This window comes from Erythrolamprus reginae, chromosome 6 (assembly GCF_031021105.1).
Source record: "Erythrolamprus reginae isolate rEryReg1 chromosome 6, rEryReg1.hap1, whole genome shotgun sequence".
NCBI classification, from domain to species: domain Eukaryota; kingdom Metazoa; phylum Chordata; class Lepidosauria; order Squamata; family Dipsadidae; genus Erythrolamprus; species Erythrolamprus reginae.
In genome coordinates, this window is record NC_091955.1 from 91,252,294 (window position 1) to 91,280,004 (window position 27,711).

Sequence of the window (27,711 nt, forward strand, 5' to 3'; positions counted from 1 at the left end):
AATTACCACAGCCCCACCCAACCACATGTGGCCTCATTTTCTTTGATAATAATCTCTCAGTTGTTGTTGCCTATGCATCGCTCTCTGCATGCGTGGCTGTATCATTAACTCTTGTTCTGAATCCAAGGAGGAGCTAGATCATTGATCTCCTTCTGAGCTGTCTGCCACACTCTCCTCCTCCCTGTCACTCATGTCTTCTTGGTCATAGGAACCTTCATCAGCAGATTCCACCGGGGGGCAAAACAGGCCTGCAGCATGTGGATGTCTCCCCCACATCCACAGTCCTTGGGGCAGGAGCTGGGCCAGAGCTAACCACAACAGACATGTCCTAAAGCCAAAATATACTGGAATATGATTGAGAAATTACTAAAAGAAATTGCAAAATGTGAAATAAAAATGACTCCAGAATTTTTCTTATGGGGTGTATTTTCCAAAAACTATACAAAAGAAATTCGACATTTGATAATACATATCCTAACGGCAGCTAGAATAATTTTTGCACAAAAATTGAAAGAAATCCCACAAGAAGAAGAATTAATTAAGAAAATTGTAGAATGTGCCAAAATGGACATGATGACGAGAAGGTTAAAAGATCCAGAAGAAACTGAATATTTTAAAGTCTGGGACAAGGTTTACAACTGGTTAGAACAAACGATTAAGGGAAAAATAAATAATGGTTAATCAATAGATAATTACAGAGAATATTCAAATAAATCGAACGTTTGTAAAAGAAGTAGTAGGTAAATAAGAGGATAGATTGTTTCTAGAAATTTTTTGTATGATAAAATTTTACTCTAAACAACTTCTAAAAAGAGCGGAGAGGATAAAAGCCCTTGTCTATGTTTTATGTTTGTTTTGTTTTGTGTATGTTTAATAATAATTTTTAAAAAGGTAAAATACTTTTTTCTGTGCCGTTGTAACTTCTAGCAGTCGTTACACAAAATTGCTGTAAATCGAGGATTATCTGTGCTTTGGGGGAGGGGGGGCTCCCACAATAATTTATTGGATTTGTTATTATGTATTGTTTTTATCTTGTTGTGAGCCGCCCCGAGTTTGCGGAGAGGGGCGGCATATAAATCCAATAAATCTAATCTAATCTAAATACTAAAGTGGAGATAACAACCGCAACAACAACAGCTTTGGAATTTGCAAATTGAAGTTTTTATTTATTTATTTTGTCCAATACACAATGAGGGTTTTAGTGGGTATATAGTTGAAGGACTTTAGAAGACAAATTTAGCAATCAAAGTTATGGAGGTCACACTAAAGAGATTCACAAATATTTTGACATGTTAAATGCGCTGAGCTTAACACTAGGGATTTAACAAAAACATGTTTTGTTTGGAGCTTTAGATATACTATGAAAACACCTCCACTGATCCTTGGTACAAATGTCAGAAAATACTTAAGAAAATGTCTAGACTAGTGTTCTTTGGATTGATAGACAATCATCATAGCATCCATAAGTAAAATAGCAAAATTGTCATTTAAAAACTATCTGGGTATTTGCAGATAGAAATGACATAGAAATGGCATTTGAATTGGATCAAGGAAAGGCACTGGCAATCAGAAACAGGGAAAGTGAGATAAAAGGTGTAAATTGTTCCGGTCAGTGTTTTCTCAACCTTGGTCCCTTTAATATGTGTGGACTTCAAATCCCCCATTCAACCATACCGTTAAATGGTATGATGACTTGTTACAGGAATTAGGTACATTTTAGCCTATTGAAGAGACGGGTTAGAAGGGACATGATAACTGTCATGTAGGGTTGGTGCAATGGTTAGAGTACAGCACTGCAGGCTACTTCAGCTAACTGTTACCGTGTTTCCCCGAAAATAAGACACTGTCTTATATTAATTTTTGCTCCAAAAGTTGTGCTACGTCTTATTTTTTGGGGGTGCCTTATAATTTCTCAAATAAGACAAATTCACAGGCAGAAAGACAAGGGGGGTGGGGGCCATTCTAATCTCCGGGGGGAGCTGATTCCAGAGGGCTGGGGCCGCCACAGAGAAGGCTCTTCCTTTGGGACCCGCCAGATGACATTGCTTAATCGACGGGACCCGGAGAAGGCCAACTCTGTGGGACCTTAATGGTCGTTGGGATTCGTGCGGCAGAAGGCAGTTCCGAAGGTATTCTGGTCCAATGCCATGTAGAGCTTTATAGGTCATTACCAACACTTTGAATTGTGACCAGAAACTGATCGGCAGCCAGTACAGGCCGCAGAGTGTTGACGAAACTTGGGCAAATGTGGGAAGTCCCACGATAGCTCTCGCAGCTGCATTCTGCACGATCTGAAGTTTCCGAACACTTTTCAAAGGTAGCCCCATGTAGAGAGCTATGTATACCAATAGTGTACATAGCAATGTTTATATACATGATACTAGTATGAGTCAAACATTAGGACAGGGGACGGAAGGGGACCAATACATACTTGACAAAAAATAAATAAAATAAGTAAATAAAACCATCTTGGCCACTTTAAGACGTGTGGACTTCAACTCCCAGAATTCCCCAGCTTCGAATGGTCACTAAGTGAATGGTTTTAAGTCTAGGGCTACCTATAGCTCAGGACAAAATGCTCCTGGAGATTTGTTTTGCTCACCTGCTGGTCTTCGCCAAACGACATGAACAGTGTCAGGTAAATTATTCAGCAACTTGTAGTGCCACATTTTTGTCACTCTGACTAAGAAACACGGGCCCTTTGTGTTTCGGGCCGAAGTTGAGAAGAAGGAATGCTTTGATATGATTCAATCTATCAGCAGCCATCGACTGCCAGGAGAAAGATTCGAAGCCGGAAGGTAGGAGCAGCTTGATCATGGGGGAAAATAACTGTAGAATTGTTCTTTCTTTTCTAACATACGTGATTGCCAAAACAGATTTCCCATTCATAAGGTCTTTGATTTCTTCAATTTCTCTCTGGCGGGGGAATACAATGGCATTTTGCTATCTCATAGGCCGTGCTCGGTTTCCAAATTGAAAAGCCAGCTCTTTTGCAGGACAAAATGAACGGTCCGAAAATTCTTCGTTCGTAAATCCACACCGTAACCTTAAGTGACCTCATATTTTTAGTTCCCTTTCTCCTAAATCCTGGAAGGATTATAACGATGACCAGTCCCCGAACACATGTATCCAAAATGCATGGGACAAATGACTTAGTTTTATGTTTAGTAAATACCTCGGTAAGTTCTTACACAAACTTCCTTTGCATGGGACATTCCATCTGGATCTAATGTATGGTTACATGGATAATGTAATTCCATGCTTAGGTCACTAGATGGCACTGTGTCTCAGTGCTGTCAGGCATTGTTTGTGCAGTCTAATGCTCTTTTTCAAGACCGTCAAAAATGTTTTCAATTACTTTCTTGACCAGTGTGCCTCCTCAAAGCCAGTTATAAGAAGAGGTCTGCAAAATTTGGGTTCATCATGCTAAACACACTTTAACTTAGGCATGAAAGCCAGCTGGGTGTCATTGAACCAATCACCAGGAGACTGTGAGTTCTAGTCCCGCCTTAGGCACGGAAGCCAGCTGGGTGTCATTGAACCAATCACCAGGAGACTGTGAGTTCTAGTCCCGCCTTAGGCACGGAAGCCAGCTGGGTGTCATTGAACCAATCACCAGGAGACTGTGAGTTCTAGTCCCGCCTTAGGCACGGAAGCCAGCTGGGTGTCATTGAACCAATCACCAGGAGACTGTGAGTTCTAGTCCCGCCTTAGGCACGGAAGCCAGCTGGGTGTCATTGAACCAGTCACCAGAAGCCTGTGAGTTCTAGCCCTGCCTTAGGCATGAAAGTTGGCTGGGTGTCATTGAACCAATCACCAGGAGACTGTGAGTTCTAGTCCTGCCTTAGGCATGAGAATTGGCTGGGTGTCATTGAACCAATCACCAGGAGACTGTGAGTTCTAGTCCCGCCTTAGGCATGAAAGTTGGCTGGGTGACTTTGGACCAATCACGTCACAGGATGATTGTCATTGTGTGGAATATAGGAGGAGGAAGAATTATTGTGTGTTTGCTGTTATTTGAGTTATTTATAAAAATAATATCGGAATAAAAAGAAAAGAAAAAAGAAAAGAGGGAGGGAGGGAGGGAGGGAGGGAAGGAAGGAGGGAGGGAAGGAGGATGGGAGGGAAGGAGGGAAGGAAGAAAGGAAAGAAGAAAGGAGGGAGGGGAGGAAGGAAGGAGGGAGGGAAGGAGGAAAGGAATAAAAGAAAGAAGAAAGGAGGGAGGGGAGGAAGGAAGGAGGGAGGGAAGGTAGGAAGGAAGGGAAGAAGAAAGGAGGGAGGGGAGGAAGGAAGGAGGGAAGGAAGGAAGGAAAATAGGAAGGAAGGAAGAAAGGAAAGAAGGAACTCTTGAAAGAATGTGGATTTTATTATATTTCTACCTTGCTGAATAAACTGGTATCTCAATTTCCTCTGGATGGGAGTGGGACAATCAGACAAATGTGTTGCTGAGGACAATTTGGGGAATTTGATTTTCACCAGAATCCCCACCAAATTTCCCAAAGGCTGTGAGAAAACCCATGTCCCCTCTCAAGCAGTCACAGCTGGAGCGTTAGGCTAGCACAAAACTGGGAAGCCATCAGTGCCAATGGCCCCATCTTCTCTTAGCTCTGCCTTTCTGGACGAACGCAGCTCAGACGAAAGGCAAAGAATATTGTTGCTCAAACAAAGCCTACTTAGAAGATAGGAAACGTCCTTTAATTTAATGAGTTTAAGGGACAGCCAAGCGGAAGGATTATGTTGGTGGCTCAATTTTCAAGCTCTAGTCTAACTTTTTCTGCCGGAAATTAGACCATGTTGCTAAATGTTTCCTCATGAAAGCTTTTAAATATAATCCAATTATATCATTTCCTTTGGGCTGAAATGGAAATGTCTCCCTGCCCCACCTTTCATCAAATTAATTCTCTTCTCTGTAAAAGTGTGGATGTTGATATTGGCAGTGTAGAATGTTAGCACCCGTCCCATTCCTAGAAGAATGAAATATTTTGAGAAATATTTTTAGAAAGGCCTCTTAACTCTGCCCACACAGGAACTGGTCATAGAAATACCAGCGTCAGTGGTGGGCTGCTGCCGGAACCGCTAAATGAGATCATTCAGGGGCATGGGGTGAGGTATCATCAGTATGCGGATGATACCCAGTTATACATCTCCACCCCATGTCCAGTCAATGAAGCAGTGGAAGTGATGTGCCGGTGCCTGGAGGCTGTTGGGGTCTGGATGGGTGTCAACAGACTCAAAATCAACCCAGATAAGACGGAGTGGCTGTGGGTTCTGCCTCCCAGGGACAATTCCATCTGTCCGTCCATAACCCTGGGGGGGGGGAATTATTGACCCCCTCAGAGAGGGTCCGCAACTTGGGCGTCCTCCTCGATCCACAGCTCACATTAGAGAAACATCTTTCAGCTGTGGCGAGGGGGGCGTTTGCCCAGGTTCGCCTGGTGCACCAGTTGCGGCCCTATCTGGATCGGGAGTCACTGCTCACAGTCACTCATGCCCTTATCACCTCGAGGCTCGACCTCTACATGGGGCTACCTTTGAAAAGTGTTCGGAAACTTCAGATCGTGCAGAATGCAGCTGCAAGAGCAATCATGGGCTTCTCTAAATATGCCCATGTTACTCCAACACTCTGCAGTCTGCATTGGTTGCCGATCAGTTTCCGGTCACAATTCAAAGTGTTGGTTATGACCTATAAAGCCCTTCATGGCATCGGGCCAGAATATCTCCGGGATCGCCTTCTGCCGCATGAATCCCAGCGACCGGTTAGGTCCCACAGAGTTGGCCTTCTCCGGGTCCCGTCGACTAAACAATGTCGTCTGGCGGGACCCAGGGGAAGAGCCTTCTCTGTGGTGGCTCCGACCCTCTGGAACCAGCTCCCCCCAGAGATTAGGATTGCCCCCACCCTCCTTGCCTTTCGGAAACTCCTTAAAACCCACCTCTGCCGTCAGGCATGGGGGAATTGAAACATCTCCCCCTTGCCCATGTAGTTTTTGTGTATGATTCGATTGTGTGCTTGTTTTTTTAATATATATTGGAGCTCTTTTGGATTTTTTAAATTTAAAACTGTAATTTAGATTGCGAAATATTATATTTGTTACTATGTTTTGTTTACCATTGTTGTGAGCCGCCCCGAGTCTACGGAGAGGGGCGGCATATAAATCCAATAAATCTAAATCTAAATCTTCATGTTTTAGCCTCCAGTCCACTAATCATCTTTGTGGCTCTTCTCTGCACTTTTTCTAGAGTCTCAACATCCTTTTTACATCATGGCGACCAAAACTGAATGCAGTCTTCCAAGTGTGGCCTTACCAAGTGGTTTTAACATTTCACGTGATCTTGATTCTATCCCTCTGTTAATGCGGCCTAGAACTGTGTTGGCTTTTTTGGCAGTTGGTATGTGTGTTTGTATGTATGTATATTGCTAAAAAAAAATAAAGGGAACACTTAAACAACAGAATATAACTCCAAGTAAACCAAACTTCTGTGGAATCAAACTGTCCACTTAGGAAGCAACACTGACCATCAATTTCACATGCTGTTGTGCCTAAACGTTTTCACCATTGAATTTCAATTTGTTAGATAGCGCCCTAGGATATAGTTCATAAAGGCAGTTTTCCAAACTCCCCAACAGAAAACATCACAAGACAATTCTGGCAACAGAAAGATGTTTATTCTACTGAAATCACAGGCGATGCTATTGCTTCAGCGTGAGATCAACTAGCTTACTTCTGGATTCGCAGGCCACCATACCACGTCGACTCAAGAGGGTTTGAGGCGAAACAAGAATTCACAGCATTGTCGCTACAATACAGGTAAAGGAGGGGACCGGGTCCCAGGAGAGGCTCTATTTCTTATCACGCAGGACAATTTCTGGGCTTCCTACCTTCCAGGGCTACTCACTGGAGTAAGAGTGTTGTGACCGCATCTCCAAGTTCCATAACGTCAGAACTGCCACCTCACATCTGTCATTTGGTACCAATCTGCCATGAACCCAGTTTGTATATGCAGAACCATAGTTCCCTCTAAGCTGAGCAGTGAGCAATCGCTCACTTAAAAATCATCATCAACTCAGAGTTTTCCAAACCTGCCCAGAAGCCGAGAGGGAAAGAGTGAGAGGGAAGGGGAGAGAGAGGAAGAGAGAGAAACAGATAGAAAAAAGAGAGGAAGGAAAAGAGAAAGAAAAAGAATGGGAGTAAGGAAGAGAGAAAGAAAATCAAAATCTAGTTTGAAACTAGCTCAACTATTTAAGTGGCATTTTGATATTGATAGAGTTGCCCTATTATGAGCTCACATAAACACACAGTACAGTATGCAAAACAAGGTGGGTTTTTTTATTTGTTTGTTTGTTTGTTTATTTATTTGTTTATTTGTTTGTTTATTTATTTATTTATTATTTCTGTGCCTCCCAGTCCCGAAGGGACTGCCGCTCAGACACTATACTTTTCCGCCCACCCCAAAAAAATATTAGAGGGAACATTGCTCTGGGTATGTTTTTCCTATGGCAGTAAATGAGATTGAATGTGTATAATTTTAGAAGAGCTGTGCGTGTGTGTAAACATACAGTTCATTATATAGTAGATAATGTATATTTTTGTGTGCCTGTGTGTAGTATGTATGTACACATATGGCATATATACCTAGAATTAAATAGTACATTTTGGATGTTCAGGAATAGTAAATAGAGAGGGAAATTGTATCTCTTTGAGGCGAGGAGAGGCCAGGCGCCCTTGACATGAGTGACGTCAAGTTGGCCATCTTTAAGCCAGTCACATGACCTTTAACCCACCTCCGGTCACATGATCGTCAAGCCACTCCCACATGATCACATGGACAGCAAGCCACACCCACAGTGTGGTAGTAAATTTTTTTACAGCCGTTCACTGCTGTGTGTGTGAGAGAGAAAGGAGGGGGGAGGGAGGCGGGAATGTGTCAATATTGGGTTCCTACCGGTGCACTTGACGCCATAGCACCGGTAGGGAAAATGGGGCTGCGTGCGCAGCTCCGCATGGCCGGTTGGCGTGCATGTATATGCGCAGGAATCCAAATCTCGCACTGGGACGCTCTCGAGTGCGAGATTCTGCCGATTTCCAGTGGGTTTTTTGCTTCCGAAATCACCAAAAATCGGCAAAATCTCTTGCACACATGCATCTTCATGTGAGATTTGGCTTCCTGCGCATGCTCAGAAGCCAAATCTCACGCGGGCGTGGGTGCCCGCCTGCTAGTCACGTGGAGATGCGCACGCAATCACATTGGTAGCAGTGGTGACAGGTACAAAAAAGAGAGCGTGCTTCTCCAATACATCGGTTCATCACCTCAAAGATGACCTACAATCAGAATTTTGAAAACTAACTTTTGGGAGATTGATTTGAGGATGGGTTGAGGCAGCAATGGGGATTGGCCAAGGGGGAAAAGTTTTCCCCTTGGGGAGTTGGCAGGTGAATTTACCGTGCACCTAGTTCCTAGGAATTACGTGAACCTTACCTGGACTTTAGCTCCCAGGGCATCTGGAACAGGTGGGGGTCCCTACTTACTGCCACTACCGGAACGATGCATGCACAGCTCTGCATCACGGTCATGTACATATGCGCGCCCCAGCGGGATTTTGCTTCTGCGCATGCGCAGGAATCAAAATCTCATGAGAGGATGCACGGGCACGTGACATTTCACGGTTTTTTTGCTTCCACGCATGCTGAAATCTCTCTCGTGCGCATGCGTTGTATCGCGAGATTTGGCTTCCTGTGCATGCACAGAACCAAAATCTCGCAGGGTCACGTGCGTGTGGGTGCCGAAATCTCTCACACACATGCGTCGCATCGCGAGATTTTGCTTCTTGTGCATGCGCAGAACCGAAATCTCACTGGGTCATGTGAATGTGGTTGCCAAAATCTCTCTCTCTCTCGAACGCGTTGTATCGTGAGATTTTGCTTCCTGTGCATGCGCAGAACCGAAATCTCGCTGGGTCCCATGCATGTGGGCGCGCACACCGGCGACACGGAACTGCACCCGCAACTCCATTTTCGCTACCGGTACACAATGTGGCCGTTACCGGCTAGCGCCCAATACTGATCTGGAAGGCACTCAGATTGGGACACGCTATTTAATACAGGTGGTAAAGGAATGAGTAGGACCTCATACCTTAACGTGAAGCCTAGGGAGTCAGAAAACTGGGGCGCCCAAGATTGCAATCCAGACTTATGATGTACTGGGGTCCCCCATCGTTTTTATACAACTGATTTTCAACAGCACAGGGGCCGGGTAGCTACAGGAAACGGAACAGTGGGCGCAATGGAGCCTTTTGTCAAATCCAGCAGGCCCGATAATTTTTTTTAAGCTATCAACCAAGCAGAAAAAGTTTGTTTCAAAAGCAATGATCTCCAGCCTGTGTGCGGTGTTAAATACTTCAGAGACAATCAGAGGTAGCAGGCTGATTACAGATTTTGAGCTGTCCAATAGGTGAGGGATATATACATTTATCCTTACAGAATTCCTTTGATACAGTCCTCTTGGGATCTTCTGGGTTTTATCCAAGAGATTCCGATGTACAGTGGTACCTCTACTTACGCACTTAATTCGTTCCGCGACCAGGTTCTTAAGTAGAAAAGTTTGTAAGAAGAAGCAATTTTTCCCATAGGAATCAATGTAAAAGCAAATAATGCATGCAATTGGGGAAACCGCAGGGAGCATGGAGGCCCTGTTTCCTCCCAGGAGATTCCTAGAGAGGACCCACGGAGGCTTCCCCCCGCCTTTTCTGGTTCTGTTTCCTCCCAGGAGATTACTAGAGAGGCCCCACAGAGGCTTCCCCCCGCCTTTTCCGGCCCTGTTTCCTCTCAGGAGATTCCTAGAGAGGCCCCACGGAGGCTTCTCCCTGCTTTTTCCGGTTACAGTTTCGGAGGCTTGGGTTTATAAATGGAAAATGGTTCTTGAGAAGAGGCAAAAAAATCTTGAACACCTGGTTCTTATCTAGAAAATTTGTAAGTAGAGGCGTTCTTAGGTAGAGGTACCACTGTATTTGGCCAGTGACACACACACACACACACACACGTCCTTCACACAGACTGCCCGTTGACCTTCATTTAGCTTGAAACTCTCACACGGGCTTTTATGAACTGAGTTTGAAGTCTTCGAGAAGCTCAGTGAGTTCACATCAAGGAATTCCATCCCGAATGCCAGCAGAGAACCGCGGAGTTCTAAAAAACTTAATATTTCCTTAAGCCTGCATGATAAATAAAGAATGGATGTCATTGGGAATCTGTCCTCGGGCACATAATGTTCTTTAGATGTTCTCCTCATTCTTTCAGAAGCCCCAGTTTTCGCAGAGCCTCTCTCCGGGCTTCTTCGGTTGATCCACGTCCGGAAAATTGTACCGTTACCCCCTTGGATTGGAGTCCCACAGGTCTGGGCAATGAGCTCAACTTTTTCTGTAGGTCCAGGATGTGGTCTTGTTGGGGTGGTCCAGAAATATTTGGCCAAGCGGACTTGCCGTCCACAAAGTCAGCATCTGGCTTGATAGTCCCGGTTTTGTTCAGGGTGGGGAACAAATTAGAATCTCTTTTCACGATTTCACGGATGCTGTGACAGTCATTTGGTGCGCCGCATCCTTCTTCGGGCCTCTCGTCCTTTATGGAAAGCACGTGGAGAGGGTGGATGAGATGGGCCCGAGCAAGAGTTTTCTCCACCAGGCTTAAACTATTCAAGGGTTCATGGCCGGTGGCTTCAGAAGGCAAACTTGGGCTGGGACCCAGAAGGCCACGTTTCTGCAGCCTCTCTTCCAACTCATTGATCAGCAAGGCCGAAGCGTTGACGTTGGCCAACACTTGAGCCTTGCGCTCTTGAACGTTGACAGCTGCCTTGGAGATGATTTTGCTGAATTCCCGCTCGCTGGCATTGGTGAAGCTGATGTTGCTCGGGAACCTCTGGGGCTTGGGAGCCGTTGGAGGCGGGGCACAAAGCTTGACCGGATCCCTACTGCACAGGGTAGAGGAAGTGGAAATGGTCCTCCTCTCGTTGGGTTGCCTTTCCTTCGGAGAGGGAAGCGCAGAAGAACTGCCTTGTGCCTGCTGCTCAGATAATTTCTCGGCAATCAGAAGCGGGGTAGGGATGGAGTGAAGGAACCTTGGATGCAGTACAGCGGGCTGAACCGGATACATCTCACAGACCGGCAACGGGGGTGGTGAAGGCGGCGTTGGCTGAAGAGAAGCTGGAACGACCTCTGATGGTTCAACATCTTCCAGCTTTGGCTCATCCAGCTTCCAAGTTTCCTCCGATGCTAGGAAGAAAAAAAGAAAAGGACCCATTAGATCTGAGTTCTGCCCCTAGTTACCAATGTAACCAACACACCGTTTGAACAAACTTAATTTAATCAATGAACCAATGCTAATAACTGGCTTATTTATTTATTGGATTTATATCCTTCCCCTCTCCGAGGACTCGAGGCGGCTTATAACATATAAAAACATTTTCCATTTTCTTCTCAGGTCTGTTTGATTGGCAGTAGAGAAGCACACACAAATCAAAAAGCAATTCTTTCTTGCAAAAAGGTCAGCTGCTAATTAATCTTCATTAGCAGTTGGCGTAAGTTCAGACAACCTTAACTCAAAGCAATACAATTACCCTATTTTTCTGAGTACAAGACACACTTTTTTCCTCCCTAAAATAGGCTGATAATTTGGGTGCGTCTTATACTCTGAATGTAGCTTTTTCTCCCCCCAGCCCTAACTAGCTGCTAACGATCTTCCCAACTCTTATCTTGCAGGCTCTTTCATTGTTTCTCTCTATAAAGAATGTTTTCCAAGCCCTAAGTCTGTCTTTAACTTGCTCTGAATACGTTTCTTTTCAGCCGTAACCAGGTGCTAACAATATTCCCAGCTCTTACCAGTTTGCAACCTCTTTCATTGTTACTCTCTGCAAATAATGTTTTCCAAGCCCTAAGTCTTTGCAGGGTTTCCCCCCCCCCCCATTGATCTAACTTGCTCCAAATGTTTGTTTCCAGCACTAACTAGGTGCTAATGATGTTCCCAGCTCTTACCAGCGTGCAAGCTCTTTCACTGTTACTCTCTGCGAATAATGTTTTTCAAGCCCTAAGTCTTTGCAGGGTTTTTTCCATTGCTCTACTTGTTCCAAATGTTTCTTTCCAGCCCTAACCAGGAGCTAACAATGTTCCCAGCTCTTACTGGCTTGCAAGCTCTTTCACTGTTACTCTCTGCAAAGAATGTTTTTTCAAGTCCTAAGCCTTTGCAGGGTTTTTCCCATTGCTTTACCTGCTCTGAATGTTTCTTTCCAGGTGCTAATGATGTTCCCAGCTCTTACTGGCTTGCAAGCTCTTTCATTGTTACTCTCTCCGAGTAAAGTTTTTTAAAGCCCTAACCAAGGGACAAAATAATGTGCTGGCTAAGGATGCCAGCCAGATGAATACCTGGTAAGCAGATTCTTTTCCCTATTTTCCTCCCCCAAAACTAAGGTGCGTCTTATACTCCGGTGCACCTTATACTGTATTCCCAAAATGTGGTAATCAAACTTGCGACACTTACTTTTAATTCAGTTTCAAACTAAAGCAAAGAAAATGTTGCCTTACCCTGATCTACCTTGGTCAATGCACCCCAGAACTAGGAGTATGTCATAACAAAGTCATAACAGTGTCAAAAGAATGAGTTATGAGTTAGCAGTCTCCAAATTGGCCCCTCTAAGACTTGTGGACTTCAACCCCCAGAATTCCTCAGTCAGCATGGAGAGTTGAATTCTGGGAGTTGAAGTCCACAAGTCTTAAGAGTCACCATATTTGGAGAGCTCTGATTTATGATATAAAAGCTTCACTTACGCAGTTGTAGGATATTTAGTTGTAGGACCGGGACTCACTGCTCACAGTCACTCACGCCCTCATCACCTCGAGGTTCGACTACTGTAACGCTCTCTACATGGGGCTACCTTTGAAAAGTGTTCGGAAATTTCAGATCGTGCAGAATGCAGCTGCGAGAGCAGTCATGGGCTTCCCCAGGTATGCCCATGTCACACCAACACTCAGCAGTCTGCATTGGTTGCCGATCAATTTCCGGTCACAATTCAAAGTGTTGGTTATGAACTTTAAAGCCCTTCATGGCATCGGACCAGAATATCTCCGGGACCGCCTTCTGCCGCACGAATCCCAGCGACTGATTAGGTCCCACAGAGTTGGCCTTCTCCGGGTCCCATCAACTAAACAATGTCGGTTGGCGGGCCCCAGGGGAAGAGCCTTCTCTGTGGCAGCCCCGACTCTCTGGAACCAGCTCCCCCCAGAGATTAGAACTGCCCCTATCCTCCTTGCCTTTCGTAAGCTCCTTAAAACCCACCTTTGTCGTCAGGCATGGGGGAACTGAGATATCTCCCCCGGGCCTATACAATTTATATATGGTATGCTTGTATGTATGTCTGCTTAATAATGGGGTTTTTTAAATACTTCAAATTGTAAATTATTAGATTTGTCATGAACTGTTTTATTGTGTTGTGAGCCGCCCCGAGTCTATGGAGAGGGGCGGCATACAAATCTAATAAATAAATAAATAAATAAAATATTTATACTCAGGACTGAAATGAGTGGTCCTTGGTAGTCATTTTTTTTGCAGACGTTTCATTAACAAACTTGGTAACATCATCAGTGCTAGGAAAGGAATAGGATTTGCTGAGCACTTACTAGCACTGTCTGAGTAATGAAATCTCTGCAAGAAAACAGCTAAGCTCAAAGACCCCCAAGAACCTATTTAACTGGGCAATCTTATTCCTTGGGAAGAATATTTTCCTGAACACAAATTCACACCTGTGCAAATAATTTCATTTTACCTGGTTCTGTGCTGTTCTCTGGTGCTGACGGGACCAATTCTATGAGCTCTTCAGACCCTGAGTGGTCAGGTGTGTTTTCTTCGACCAGCTTTGGAGAATTGCAGAAGACACCACTGTCGTGCAAGCCTTCTTCCTCCACATCATCCTCCAAAGAATCAATAGTTTCTTCGAAAAACAGTAGGACATCCTTTTCTTCGTGAGTCAGGTCTTTCAAACGTTCATCTTCCTCCTAAGATTTAATCGCAAAGGCAAACTCAGGATTTTGTTTATGAAAAGCTACAGATACGGGTCCAATGGTAACAAAGTCAGCCAATGAATAGACACAGCAACTAAGTCAGCCAATGGGAGCTTAACACACCTGAGTCTGTGCAGAGAATCGAAACTGGAGCTAGAAGGCTGGGTGTGCTCTGAACTTTGAAATGACACTAACTGTTCTCTCCTGCCTGTGTGTTTGCTTGTAACTGCTTGAAGAAGAATCTATGTTGGTATTGTACGAGAGTCGCCCAGAAAGTAATGCAGCACATTTTTTTCTTCAACAATTATTTATTGAACACAATGAAACTTACACACAAGAAAGATGTTTCTTCTACACTCTCTACACATATGCACCAAAGACAAATTCCTTGTGTGTCCGATCACACTTGGCCAATAAAGAATTCTATTCTATTGTATTCTATTCTATTCTACTCATCCATCCATCCATCCATCTATCTACAGTGTTCCCTTGACTTTCGCGGGTCCGACATTCGCAAAGAGTCTATGCCACGGTTTTTCAAAAAATATTAATTAAAAAATACTTCGTGGGTTTTTTTCTACACCACGTTTTTTCCTGCCCTTGACATCATACGTCATCGCCAAATTATTGTTAATAAATGATTAGGTTAATAAATATCAGGATCACTAAGTACCTTCTTCCATGGTGAGTACCAGTAATAATGGTGAGTAATAATCTAAAAGTTGTTAAGGGAATGGGAAATTGTAACTTAGGGGTTTAAAGGGTTAGGGGATGTCCTGCGATACTGTTCATAGCCAAAAATAGTGTATTTACTTCCGCATCTCTACTTCGCGGAAATTTGACTTTCGCGGGCGGTCTTGAAACGCATCCCCTGCGAAAGTCAAGGGAACACTGTACCTGTCTAGCTATCTAGTGGTGCTCATTTCTGTTAAGTGTCAAGCTCCATAAAACCAAGAAAGACATGCTGTTGATTCCTCCAAGGTTTTATTGTTTCTGACCCATAGACGGAATCTTGCCACACTAAAGCATGTGAACACTCCCCATAAACCATATACTCTGGGAACTATTTGGGAGGAGCTCTCGTCACCCTCATTCTCTCACACAAACTACCACAGCCCTTCCCTTTTGGGAATCCAGACTACATTCCATCACAGTTTCTGGGCATCTCGGAAGGATTCGCTTAATGATTGTGAAACTAGAAAGCGGGTTAAAATACTCCTAGATCACTCATGCCTGTAGGTCGTCGAATGCATGCTGCAACGTTTTTTTCCCACTAGTCTATTAGGTCGTTCAGATCCCCCCCCCCCCAAAGTAGCTATTCTCCAAAAACTTCAATTTCCAGAAATTCTCCCCCGTCACGGCCATTCTAAACATTTTGAAATCCAAAGGCCACGTATCGGGAAGGCATTCAAACTGGGAAATATTGATTTGACCTCCTAGTAGAGACATCCCATTGGCTGCGACTGAAAGGAAACTGCAATTCATTTGAATTTGTACTGTAATTTTATTTTATTTATCTTATTATTTATTTTTATCTTTATTTTAATAATAATATAATTTAATAATAACAATAATAATATAACATAATGTAATATAATATAATATAATATATAATATTATATTATAATATAATTTATTTTAGTAATAATATTTTAAATATTATTATTTATCTTAGAAACATAGAAACATAGAAGACTGACGGCAGAAAAAGACCTCATGGTCCATCTAGTCTGCCCTTATACTATTTTCTGTATTTTATCTTAGGATGGATATATGTTTATCCCAGGCATGTTTAAATTCAGTTACTGTGGATTTATCTACCACGTCTGCTGGAAGTTTGTTCCAAGGATCTACTACTCTTTCAGTAAAATAATATTTTCTCATGTTGCTTTTGATCTTTCCCCCAAGTAACTTCAGATTGTGTCCCCTTGTTCTTGTGTTCACTTTCCTATTAAAAACACTTCCCTCCTGGACCTTATTTAACCCTTTAACATATTTAAATGTTTCGATCATGTCCCCCCTTTTCCTTCTGTCCTCCAGACTACTGTATACCGATGGAGTTCATTAAGTCTTTCCTGATACGTTTTATGCTTAAGACCTTCCACCATTCTTGTAGCCCGTCTTTGGACCCGTTCAATTTTGTCAATATCTTTTTGTAGGTGAGGTCTCCAGAACTGAACACAGTATTCCAAATGTGGTCTCACCAGCGCTCTATATAAGGGGATCACAATCTCCCTCTTCCTGCTTGTTATACCTCTAGCTATGCAGCCAAGCATTCTGCTTGCCTTTCCTACCGCCCGACCACACTGCTCACCCATTTTGAGACTGTCAGAAATCACTACCCCTAAATCCTTTTGTTCTGAAGTTTTTGCTAACACAGAACTGCCAATACAATATCTTTATTATTTATTTTGTCCCCTGCTACAATGTCCTTCCTGTCAACGACTACTTCAGCTTCAACCACAGCAACACACAAGCACACAACAGATACAAACTTAAAGTAAACCGCTCCAAACTCGACTGCAGGAAATACGACTTTAGTAACCGAGTAGTTGATGCATGGAACTCACTACCAGACTCTGTAGTATTATCACCTAACCCCCCAAACTTTAGACTATCCACTGTTGACCTCTCCCGATTCCTAAGAGGTCAGTAAGGGGCGTGCATAAGTGCACCAGCGTGCCTTCCGTCCCCTGTCCTAATGTTTCTGTTTTACTAGTATGTAAATATTATATCTTTGTATACCACCAATACGTACTTGACAAAACAAACAAATAAAACAAATAAAATATTTTATTTTTTAGAGAGGAATGGAGAAGGCAACTTCTTTACCTGTCTCAGTCAAATTACTGGGCCAATTTACCACCAGAAATGGCTTAATTGCTGCTGAAACAGTACACCCCAGCAACTTGCTAAGCGCTGCTCCCTATTATATTGCTTCCACCCTGCCTTAAAACTCATAAAGCCCTTAACACAATTTATCCAAGCACAACTTCCAAAAGAGCAACTTAATTATAGAATTACAAGACTGGATGAACCAGCTTTTTCATCTTGGCAAGAGGCGACAGCTTTCATTTGGCAGTAGCGATTCGAGACAAAGCATCTCAAAATAACCATTCACATCCCAAGCAAAGGCTTAAAAAGCAATTTGAAGAAGATTGCAACAAGAAGAGTATAGAGGAAGGCAGCTTAGATTAGAACCACCTCCTGTTTTGCAGAGGAATAAGGATATTGAAAACCTAGAACCGCCCAATTTAGACAGCAGCAGTCCAGAACCACTCCTACCTAGAGTACTGCATTCAATTTTGGGCTCCACACTACAAAAAACATAGAAACATAGAAGACTGACAGCAGAAAAAGACCTCATGGTCCATCTAGTCTGCCCTTATACTATTTCCTGTATTTTATCTTACAATATTTTCTCACGTTGCTTTTGATCTTTCCCCCCAACTAACTTCAGATTGTGTCCCCTTGTTCTTGTGTTCACTTTCCTATTAAAAACACTTCCCTCCTGGACCTTATTTAACCCTTTAACATATTTAAATGTTTCGATCATGTCCCCCCTTCCTTCTGTCCTCCAGACTATACAGATTGAGTTCATTAAGTCTTTCCTGATACGTTTTATGCTTACGACCTCCCACCATTCTTGTGGCCCGTCTTTGGACCCGTTCAATTTTGTCAATATCTTTTTGTAGGTGAGGTCTCCAGAACTGAACACAGTATTCCAAATGTGGTCTCACCAGCATTCTATATAGCGGGATCATAATCTCCCTCTTCCTGCTTGTTATACCTCTAGCTATGCAGCCAAGCATCCTACTTGCTTTTCCTACTGCCCGACCACACTGCTCACCCATTATGAGACTGTCAGAAGTCACTACCCCTAAATCCTTCTCTTCTGAAGTTTTTGCTAACACAGAACTACCAATGCAATACTCAGATTGAGGATTCCTTTTCCCCAAGTGCATTATTTTACATTTGGAAACATTAAACTGCAGTTTCCATTGCTTTGACCATTTATCTAGTAAAGCTAAATCATTTACCATATTACAGACTCCTCCAGGAATATCAACCCTATTGCACGGCAAAAAGACATTGAAACTTTGGAAAAAGTACAGAAGAGAGCAACCAGACTGATAAAGGGACAGGAAACCAAAACATACAAGGAAAGGTTGCAGGAACTGGGCGCATCTATAGTCTAGTGAAGAGGAACTCCAGGGGGGACATGATAGCAGTCTTCAGATACTTGAGGGGCTGCCACAGTGGGGACGTGGGGGTTACACTGTTTTCCAAAGCACCAGAAGGCCAGACAAGGAGCAACAGATGGAAACTGACCAAGGAGAGATTCAACCTGGAAATAAGGAGGAACTTTCTGACGGTGAGAGCGATCAACCAGTAGAATGGCCTGTCAGCAGAGGTTGTGAATGCTCCAACATTGGAGACCTTCAAAAAGAGGCTGGATTGCTACATGTCTGGGATGGCATAGGGCAGTGATGGCAAACCTTTTTTTCCTTGGGTGCCAAAAGAGCTTGTGTGTATGGTTGCCCACACCCCTAATTCAATCCCTGGGGTGGGCAAAAACAGCTTCCACCTGCCCTCGGAAGCCCTCTGGAGGCCAGAAATGGTCTGTTTCCCAACTTCTGGTGGGCCCAGAAGGCTCATGTTTAGAACATAAGAACATAAGAAGAGCCCTGCTGAATCAGGCCAAAGCCCTTCGAGGCCAGCATTCTGTGTCACACAGTGGCCCACCAATTGACCATGGGGATCTTGAGCAGAAAGAGAAGGCGAAACCTTCCGTTTCCCTTGACCCCCAAGAAATGGGACCCAAGGGAATCCTGCCTGCCTCAACCAATATAGAGGCGGCACATGGACATCCGTTTCAATAACCACCAATACACTTGGCATCCATGAATCTGTCTAATCCTGCCCTGAAGCTATCAAGAGTGACAGCTGTCATGATCTCTTCTGGAAGTGAATTCTATAAACCAATGACCCTCTGGGTGAAGAAATATTCTGTTTGTTTGTTTGTTTGTTCGTTCGTTCATTCATTCATTCATTTTTTATGCCGCCCTTCTCCTTAGACTCAGGGCGGCTTACAACATGTTAGCAATAGCACTTTTTTAACAGAGCCAGCCTATTGCCCCCACAATCCGGGTCCTCATTTACCCACCTCGGAAGGATGGAAGGCTGAGTCAACCTTGAGCCGGTGATGAGATTTGAACCACTGACCTTCAGATCTACAGTCAGCTTCAGTGGCCTGCAGTACAGCACTCTACCTGCTGCGCCACCCCGGCTCAATAGCTCTATAGCTGCTCACTTCTAGAATGTGGGTGAATTCGATGGCCTGCTTGTTTTGAGTCCATTGAGATGGGTATTGTTTTGAGGATCTTGGAAAATCCCTGGTCAAGTCACATGATTGTCAAGCCACTCCCACGGTGGTCACATGGCACAAAATAAGCCACACCCACAAAATAAGCCATGCCAACAGTGTGGTAGCAAAAAGTTTGGTAGCCCTTCACTGCGACACGTCACAACTCTACAACCATCCATTTTCCAGACGAACAGACAAGCAACTGCTCACTATTTACTCTCTCCAGACAATCTGGAGAAAATAGCCACGGGCCGAGAGTGTGGACACCAAACTGTTGAAGATCGGACTGTTCAACTCTGAAATCTAATTTATAGCATGACGTGCTTATTATTATTTATTATTATTATTTATTAGATTTGTATGCCACCCCTCTCCGTAGACTCGGGGCGTCTTTTTGTGGCCCCGTCCCGTCTAGAGCCCCGAGCAACCACAGCCAGCTTCGATGCTCCATGCTCACATGCCTATTAGGCATGTTGAAGCATCACCCAGCCCTCCTTATGTCAATTCATGAAGTCATCCAAAAACACCAAAAGCCGAAGAGTAAATTAGCCACCACGGAGCAAGCAAGGAAGCTAGGTGATATTATAAGAGTGGTGCAATTTGTGTAGCTCTGAGCAATATCCTCACCCTTCTGGGTGCACGCTTGAGGATGGAACAGGCATGGCCATGCAGCTAAGCTGACAATTAAATGCACAGAGCGAGACTCAGCTCCGCTTTGACGTCAAACGTTTTTGCTCAAACGCTCCGGGACTTACAGGCCCCCAAACAAAGAATGACATATAAAGATATTTCCAAGCTGAGGTCTTTATTTTTTCACACCTACTGACGGACTCTTGCTAGACCAGTGGTTCTCAACCTTTTTAATGCCGCGACTCCTTAATACAGTTCCTCATCTTGTGGTGACACGCAACTATAAGTTTAGCGCCAATTCTTCCAACAGATCTTTAAGCTGATTGGCAAGAGGGTCAGAGGGACAACGCCTGATGGGTTGGATTATAAAAATATGTTCCAAGATGACAGAATAGAAGCTTTAGTTGCTAATACCAGTGGAAATTTGTCTTTTCCCATGGTCTTAAGCGACCCCTGTGAAATTGATTGATTGATTGGTTTGTTTGTTTGTTTTATTTTATTTTATTTATTTTATTTATTTTATTTATTTTATTTATTTTATTTATTTTATTTATTTTATTTATTTTATTTATTTTATTTATTTTATTTATTTTATTTATTTTATTTATTTTATTTATTTTATTTATTTTATTTATTTTATTTATTTTATTTATTTTATTTATTTTATTTATTTTATTTATTTTATTTATTTTATTTGTATGCCGCCCCTATCCGTAGACTTGGGGCAGCTAACAACAATGATAAAAACAGCATGTAACAATCCAATCCAATACTAAAATAACTAAAAAAAACCTTATTATAAAAACAAAACATACATACAGACATACCATGCATAAAATTGTAAAGGCCTAGGGGGAAAGAATATCTCAATTCCCCCATGCCTGACGACAGAGGTGGGTTTTAAGGAGCTTACGAAAGGCAAGGAGGGTGGGGGCAACTCTGATATCTGGGGGGGAGTTGGTTCCAAAGGGTTGGGGCCGCCACAGAGAAGGCTCTTCCCCTGGGTCCCGCCAAACGACATTGTTTAGTCGACGGGACCCAGAGAAGGCCAACTCTGTGGGACCTAACTGGTCGCTGGGATTTGTATGGCAGAAGGCGGTCCCGTAGATATTCTGGTCCGATGCCATGAAGGGCTTTAAAGGTCATAACCAACACTTTGAATTGTGTTTAGCGCCAATTCTTCCAACAGATCTTTAAGCTGATTGGCAAGAGGTCAGAGGGACACCCCCCTGTAAACGCCTGATTGGCTGGATTATAAAAATATGTTCCGAGATGCCACAATAGAAGCTTTAGTTGCTAACACCACTGGAAATTTGTCTTTTCCCATGGTCTTAAGCGACCCCTGTGAAATGGTCGTTCGACCCCCAAAGGGGTCCCGACCCCAAAGGTTGAGAACCACTGTGCTAGACTGAAGCAGCTTATTATCTACTTCAGTGGCCCTCGACTTACAACCGTTCCTTTGTGTCGGTTTCAAATGGGAAAAAAGTGACTTATGATTGTTTCCCCCCTCTTACAATCCCATGCAGCGTTCCCACGATTAAAATTCGGACTTCGGGCAACCGACTCCTCTTTACGACGGGTGAGGCATCCTGGAGTCACGCAATCTTGTCTTGCAAAGTTCGGACAAGCGACGTCAACGGGGAAGGCTGATTTCATTTAACTACCATGTGTGGGCCCTACGTTCACCATCACTGAGATAGCTCAAAAACAGGGGTGGAATGCTCCCAGTTCGCCCATGCCTGTCAATCATCGGAGAGCTGGTAGCGATGATGACGATCGAAACATTTAAATATGTTAAAGGGTTAAATAAGGTTCAGGAGAGAAGTGTTTTTAATAGGGAAGCAAACGCAAGAACAAGGGGGCATAATCTGAGGTTCGTTGGGGGAAAGATTAGAAGTAACGTGAGAAAAGATTATTTGACTGAAAGAGTAGTAGATGCTTGGAACAAACTTCCAGCAGACGTGGTTGGTAAATCCACAGTCGCTGAATTTAAACATGCCTGGGATAAACATCCATCCATCCTAAGATAAAATATAGGAACTAGGATAAGGGCAGACTAGATGGGCCATGAGGTCTTTTTCTGCCGTCAATCTTCTATGTTTCCATGACGACACTGTGAGGCTCCGCCCATCCGCCTGGACACTGCCATTTGGATTCTTTTACCCTCTACACATGCGCAAAGCGTTCTGTGCAAGAGCAGAGGGAAAAGGACTGAAATGGCGGTGTCTGGGATTGTGGGTGGAGCCTCGCGCTCCCTTTGCGACCGGCTATTCGACGACTGACCGACACGAGCGAACCGGGAGCATTTCACCCTTGTTCATAAAGGAGAGAGAGCACTCTACATCTTGAAAGAGTGGGCAACAGCCCAAGAACCATATTTTCTCTCCGCCACCTTCTTCTCCCTTCCCTCCGCCACCCCAAAAAACTTTGGATGAATTCTCAAAGCCTTTACAAATGTTGACGCTGCTCTGCAATTTACTCAATGATCAAACCACATGAATCAAACCCGTTGCAACACGAGGAGTAATGCAAAAGTAGCACAACCTGTCTCTTAGCAAAGGCGACCTGGCTGGAGTATCTTTTGAGGTAATGTGAAGATTTCGCAAGGGTAAAAAAGGCCTCCTGCGAGAGGAATTCTGGATGCGTGCAAGCATTCTACGGGAACGGTCAGGAACGCAGTTCCAATAGCAAAATTTGAGGCTCCACCCCAGAGCACCCAATTTGCACTGAAAGATGTTGAAACAAAATGCATAAGCCACGCCCATAGTGTAGTAGTAAAAATTTTAGTAGCCCATCACTGATGCAAGCCATCCTTGTGGGGCCAAAGCCCATTGCAACGACATCGCCAAGAAGGCTTTAAGAGTTGTTAATCTAATCCTACGTAGCTTCCGCTCTGGCAAACTCACACTACTTATCAGAGCTTATAAAACTTTCGCCAGACCCATCCTACAATATAGCTCATCTGTTTGGAACCCATACCACATTTCTGACATTAATAGCCAGAGATACTTCACCGGAAGAGCTCTTCTTCACTCCTCTACCCGTAACCGAACACCATACGAAACTAGACTTACAATCCTGGGTCTAGAAAGCTTAGAACTAAGACGCCTCAAACATGATCTAAGTATTGCCCACAAGATCATATGCTGCAATGTCCTGCCTGTCAAAGACTACTTCAGCTTCAACCACAACAACACAAGAGCCCACAACAGATACAAGCTTAATATTAACCGCTCCAAACTTAACTGTAAAAAATACAACTTTAGTAATCAAGTTATCGAAGCATGGAACTCATTACTGGACTCTGTAGTGTCATCCCCTAACCTCCAACACTTTACCCTTAGACTATCCACGGTCGACCTCTCCAGATTCCTAAGAGGTCAGTAAGGGGCGTGCATAAGCGAACCAGCATGCCTTCCGTCCCTGTCCTATTGTCACTCACTATATTGGGTATGATTGTGGGTATGATTGAATAAATTGACTGTTTTTTAAATTAATGGGTTTTTAGCAATATTTTTAATTATTAGATTTGTATACTTATTGTTTGCATTGTATGTTGTGAGCCGCCCCAGGTCCCCGGAGAGGGGCTGCATACAAGTATAATAAATAATAATAGTAATAATAATAATAATAATAATAATAATAATAATAATAATAATCCTTATACAGTGGTACCTCGTGATACGAACCCCTCGTGATATGAACTTTCCGAGATACGAACCCGGGGTTCGGAATTTTTTTGCCTCTTCTTCCAAACTTTTTCCGTCTTATGAACCTGCCGCCCGAACGCCGAACTCGGAAGTTCGGCAAAAGTTCGGGTTTGGGTGGCCACCCAGAAATCCCGCCGCCCGGCTGTCACCTTTTGAAACAGCCTGGGGGCTTCTCGGCGTCCTCCCGAACCGGAATGCCAAACCCAAATTCCGGGCTCGGCGTTTGGGAGGCCGCCAAGAAGCCCTGCCGCCCGGCTGTCGCCTTTTGAAACAGCCGGGAGGCTTCTCGGCGTTCTCCCAAACGCCGAACCCGGAAGTTCGACAAAAGTTCGGGTTCGGCGTTTAGGTTCAAGAGAACGCTGAGAAGCCCCGCCGCCCGGCTGTCAGCTTTGCAAAAGAGCCGCGGAGCTGTCGGCCAGTCGGGAGGCTCAAACGGAGGTGGGGAGTCCGAATAGGGAATTCCATGGGCGGAGCCTTGACGTCACGAAGGCGTCCTTCCTGAAGTCCACGTTTCCCGACCTTCTGGGAGCAGCCCATTACTGGTGACGTCACCAGCAGGTCGTTACCAGTACGGTCTGAACTGGGAGGAACCCACTCCTGCTCCTGATGATTGGTCCAAATCACCTAGCTTGCTTTGCACCAATCACAACGAGACTGTGAGTTTTACTCCCACCCTAACCACAAAAGTTGGCTGGGCGGTTTTGACTTTGGATCAGTTACCCTCTCTTTCTCCCTCCCTCCCTCCCTCTCTCTCTCTCTCTCTCTCAGCTAACCCATCTCCCAGGGCTGCTATTGTGGGAAAAGAGGAGAAGGAAGGAGAATTATGTATGCACCACTGCCTGCAGCTATTTATAAAGCATTAAAGATGGATAGAAATCTAATAAATCATAAAATATTTTTTTTCAAAGCAAGCCACCAACAGTCTTCGAGTCTTCGGAGAGGGGCGGCATACAAATCCAAATAATAAATAAATAAAATAAATAAATAAATAAATGACAAATTATCCATAAGTTGTCATCCCTTTGCCCAACGACTGCAACTCAAAACTTACACATTCTAGCCATACAATACGAAAGTTAAAAAATTATCTCCAGACTACTTACCAAAATTGAATGTTTTCGATCCGGGGAATTTTTCCCAACTTCAGGATGGTGTGTTTTTTCCAAGTTTCCAAACTGGGCGTCCGAAGGAATTTCATACCCCATTGTTGAGTAGTCTGACACCATGTTCCTTGGCATCCCACCTAGAAAACGTGTCCTGTTTTGTAAAAGAGTCTCTTTCTCATATGATGTGAAGCACTCGCGGATCGCCAGCAGAGTTTTTCAATTTCCACGCGCCCCCCACAAACCGTTCTGCAAGGAAAAAAAAAAAAGGTGGGAAGAAAAGTCATTCAATTGAAAACAAAAAATCCGGACATGTATTTTATTTAAATAAATAAATAAATAAAAATAAATAAATAAAATATCTCATATTTCTTCTCTACTATATCCTCTATAACCTTCATTGTGTATTATTGTGTATTGGACAAAATAAATAAATAAAGCTATCAGACTGAAACACCATCCGAAGCCGGAACAGTTTGTACTAATCACTCCCCACCACTAAAAAAAATACAACAAAAAAACCCCCCAGCAATTGGGCAAAGCCAAAACGGTCATTGCACAATGAGGAAATTCAGTCTTTATGGAAGTAGATAATCAAAACAAAGGCCTTCTTTATTTGTCGTTTAATTAATGGCTCCCAACCAAAGACATTATAATAGATGCAATAGATGCCCAAGAGATAAGAAGAGTTGATAGTTAAAGGGTTGATTTGGGTATGTTTATTTTAACCCCCACTGGTTGATTGCAACACTTCGGCTGATGACTTGCAGGTTTGAAACAGGCCCCTCGCAAATCTTAAACCGCCAATAAAACCTGCATTATTTCTAGGGCAGCCAGCTAAAATTAAATGTATCTCAAGGTTTTCAGGTGCTGCGAAAACTGGGGAATAAGACAAGTAAAGGAGAAAAGGAGCTCATTAAAAAAAAAAGATAAATAGGAACGCCTGAACAAGAAGTCGCTAAGGGACGAGACGCATTTGCTACCAAAGAATTCATCTATTCCAAAATGCATTTCTAGGGCAAGATGACTTTGTGGGATTTTAATCTCAGCTGCCGTTTAGAAATGTTATTACGATGTCGCCTGGCGGGACCTAGGGGAAGAGCCTTCTCTGTGGGGGCCCTGGCCCTCTGGAATCAGCTCCCTCCGGTGATTCACACTGCCCCCACCCTCCTCGCCTTTCGAAAGAGTTTAAAAACTCATCTTTGTCGCCAGGCTTGGAGCTTTCAGATCTTCCCCCTGACTAATGAATGTTTTCAGTATTATTGTTGAATGATTGGTTTGATAGGTTTTCTTTTAATTTAATTTATCTGGACAGTGTTTTGAGCAATAGTTTAATTTAATTTAGTTTTATTGGATTTATATGCCGCCCCTTTCCGAGGACTGGGGGCAGCTTACAATATATAAAAAAGACAATATACATCAAGATCCAATTAATTAAAATTAAAAGTTACATCTAAAAACTAAAGAACCAATTAAAATACACACATATCCATTCAATCAACAGACCCACTATACACTCGTCGGTCAGGGAGCAGAATCTAATGACCCTAAGCTTGGCACCAAAGGTGAGTCTTGAGACTCTTGCAAAAGGTGAGGAGTGTGGCGGTAATACGAATCTCCAGGGGGAGCTGATTCCAGAGGTCTGGGGCCCCAACAGAGAAGGCTCTTCCCCTAGGCCCTGCCAAACGACATTGTCTAATTGACGGGACCTGGAGAAGGCCGACCGGTTGCTGGGATTCATACGGCAGGAGGCAGTCCCATAATAGAAATATATACTTAGCCTTAGGCCAAAAACAGAAGATATTTGCTGTTTGGTAAAAAGAGGGCAGAGTAAGGCTGGGGGAACGTACAAGCCACACTTTGGACCCCAGAAAAGCAGGGGGGGAAACCATTAGCAAAGAGAATCTTATCTTTTCAACGCTCCTTCTGCGACCGCTTCCTCAAACTGGGCTAGGTTATTTTTGTTTTGAAGGAAAAGGTGTAAGCGGGCACCCTTTTCCACTGACTTCAGCTATCTGTCCCATCCCAGCTGCAGGGACGGGACAACAACAGACAGACTTGCATCACTGCTGGTTTGCTTCCTGATGCACTGCTACTTTGCAAATGAAGTGCTTAAAAACCAGTCTCTGCACATGCGCAGAAACAAAAAAACCCAGCTCCTGCGCATGCTCTGAAGCAAAAAACCCCAAATGGTGCTGTTTATGGCACCACCGAGCGAGGCAGTTAGGTAGGCCTGGGTCGTTGCCAGTTCTAGCGACCCAGGCCGCTAAGTTACTACCGGTTCTGTAGAACCAGTCCGAACCGGCCGGAACCGACCTCTGCCCTGCTGTCTTGCTAAAACAGTTTTTATCAAGAGTAAACAAGTGACTTGCGAGAGACCTTGGTGTACCAGAGTTCAGAAATAACAGGATTGATCGCCCTGATAGTTATTGCATGAAACATAAGGGGGAGGGGGAGGATTCTAGTCTATTCCACCTTAAAAAAAGGACTATAATTACAGGGAAGAGGAAAAGAAGGAAGGAAGGAAGGAAGGAAGGAAGGAAGGAAAAAGAAAGAAGGGAGGGAGGGAGGGAGGAGGGAAAAGGGAGGGAAGGAAGGAAAGAAAGAGAAAGAAGGAAGGAAGGAGGGAAGGAAGTAAAGGAGGGAGGGAGGAAAGGAGGATGGATGGCTGAGTCAACCTTCAGCCTGGTGAGATTCGATCTGCCAAACTGCTGGCAGCTGGTGATCAGCAGAAGTAGCCTGGATTTCTGCACTCTAACTCCTGCGCCACCATGGCTCTTTAAATCTGGCCCACCGGGCTGGCCTGGAAATATCAAAGGACTGGCCTACAAATTTCAAAGGACTGGCCCACTCTGCCTATAC

The 27,711-nt window shown here is 43.9% G+C and overlaps 1 protein-coding gene across 2 annotated transcripts in view; it reads right to left on the reverse strand.

The window, feature by feature from the left end:
- Positions 1-6,642: 6,642 nt before the first annotated feature.
- PROSER2 (proline and serine rich 2) overlaps positions 6,643-27,711 on the reverse strand; it is a 38,879-nt gene continuing 17,810 nt past the window's right edge. For both annotated transcript variants that reach the window (XM_070754383.1, XM_070754384.1), the window contains exons 2-4: positions 24,850-25,098; positions 13,804-14,032; positions 6,643-11,260 (exon numbers count right to left, since the gene is read on the reverse strand). In XM_070754383.1, the coding sequence (XP_070610484.1) occupies positions 10,281-11,260; positions 13,804-14,032; positions 24,850-24,984 (1,344 nt within the window). In that variant the 5' untranslated portion in view covers positions 24,985-25,098 and the 3' untranslated portion in view covers positions 6,643-10,280. The remainder of the gene's footprint in view (positions 11,261-13,803; positions 14,033-24,849; positions 25,099-27,711) is intronic.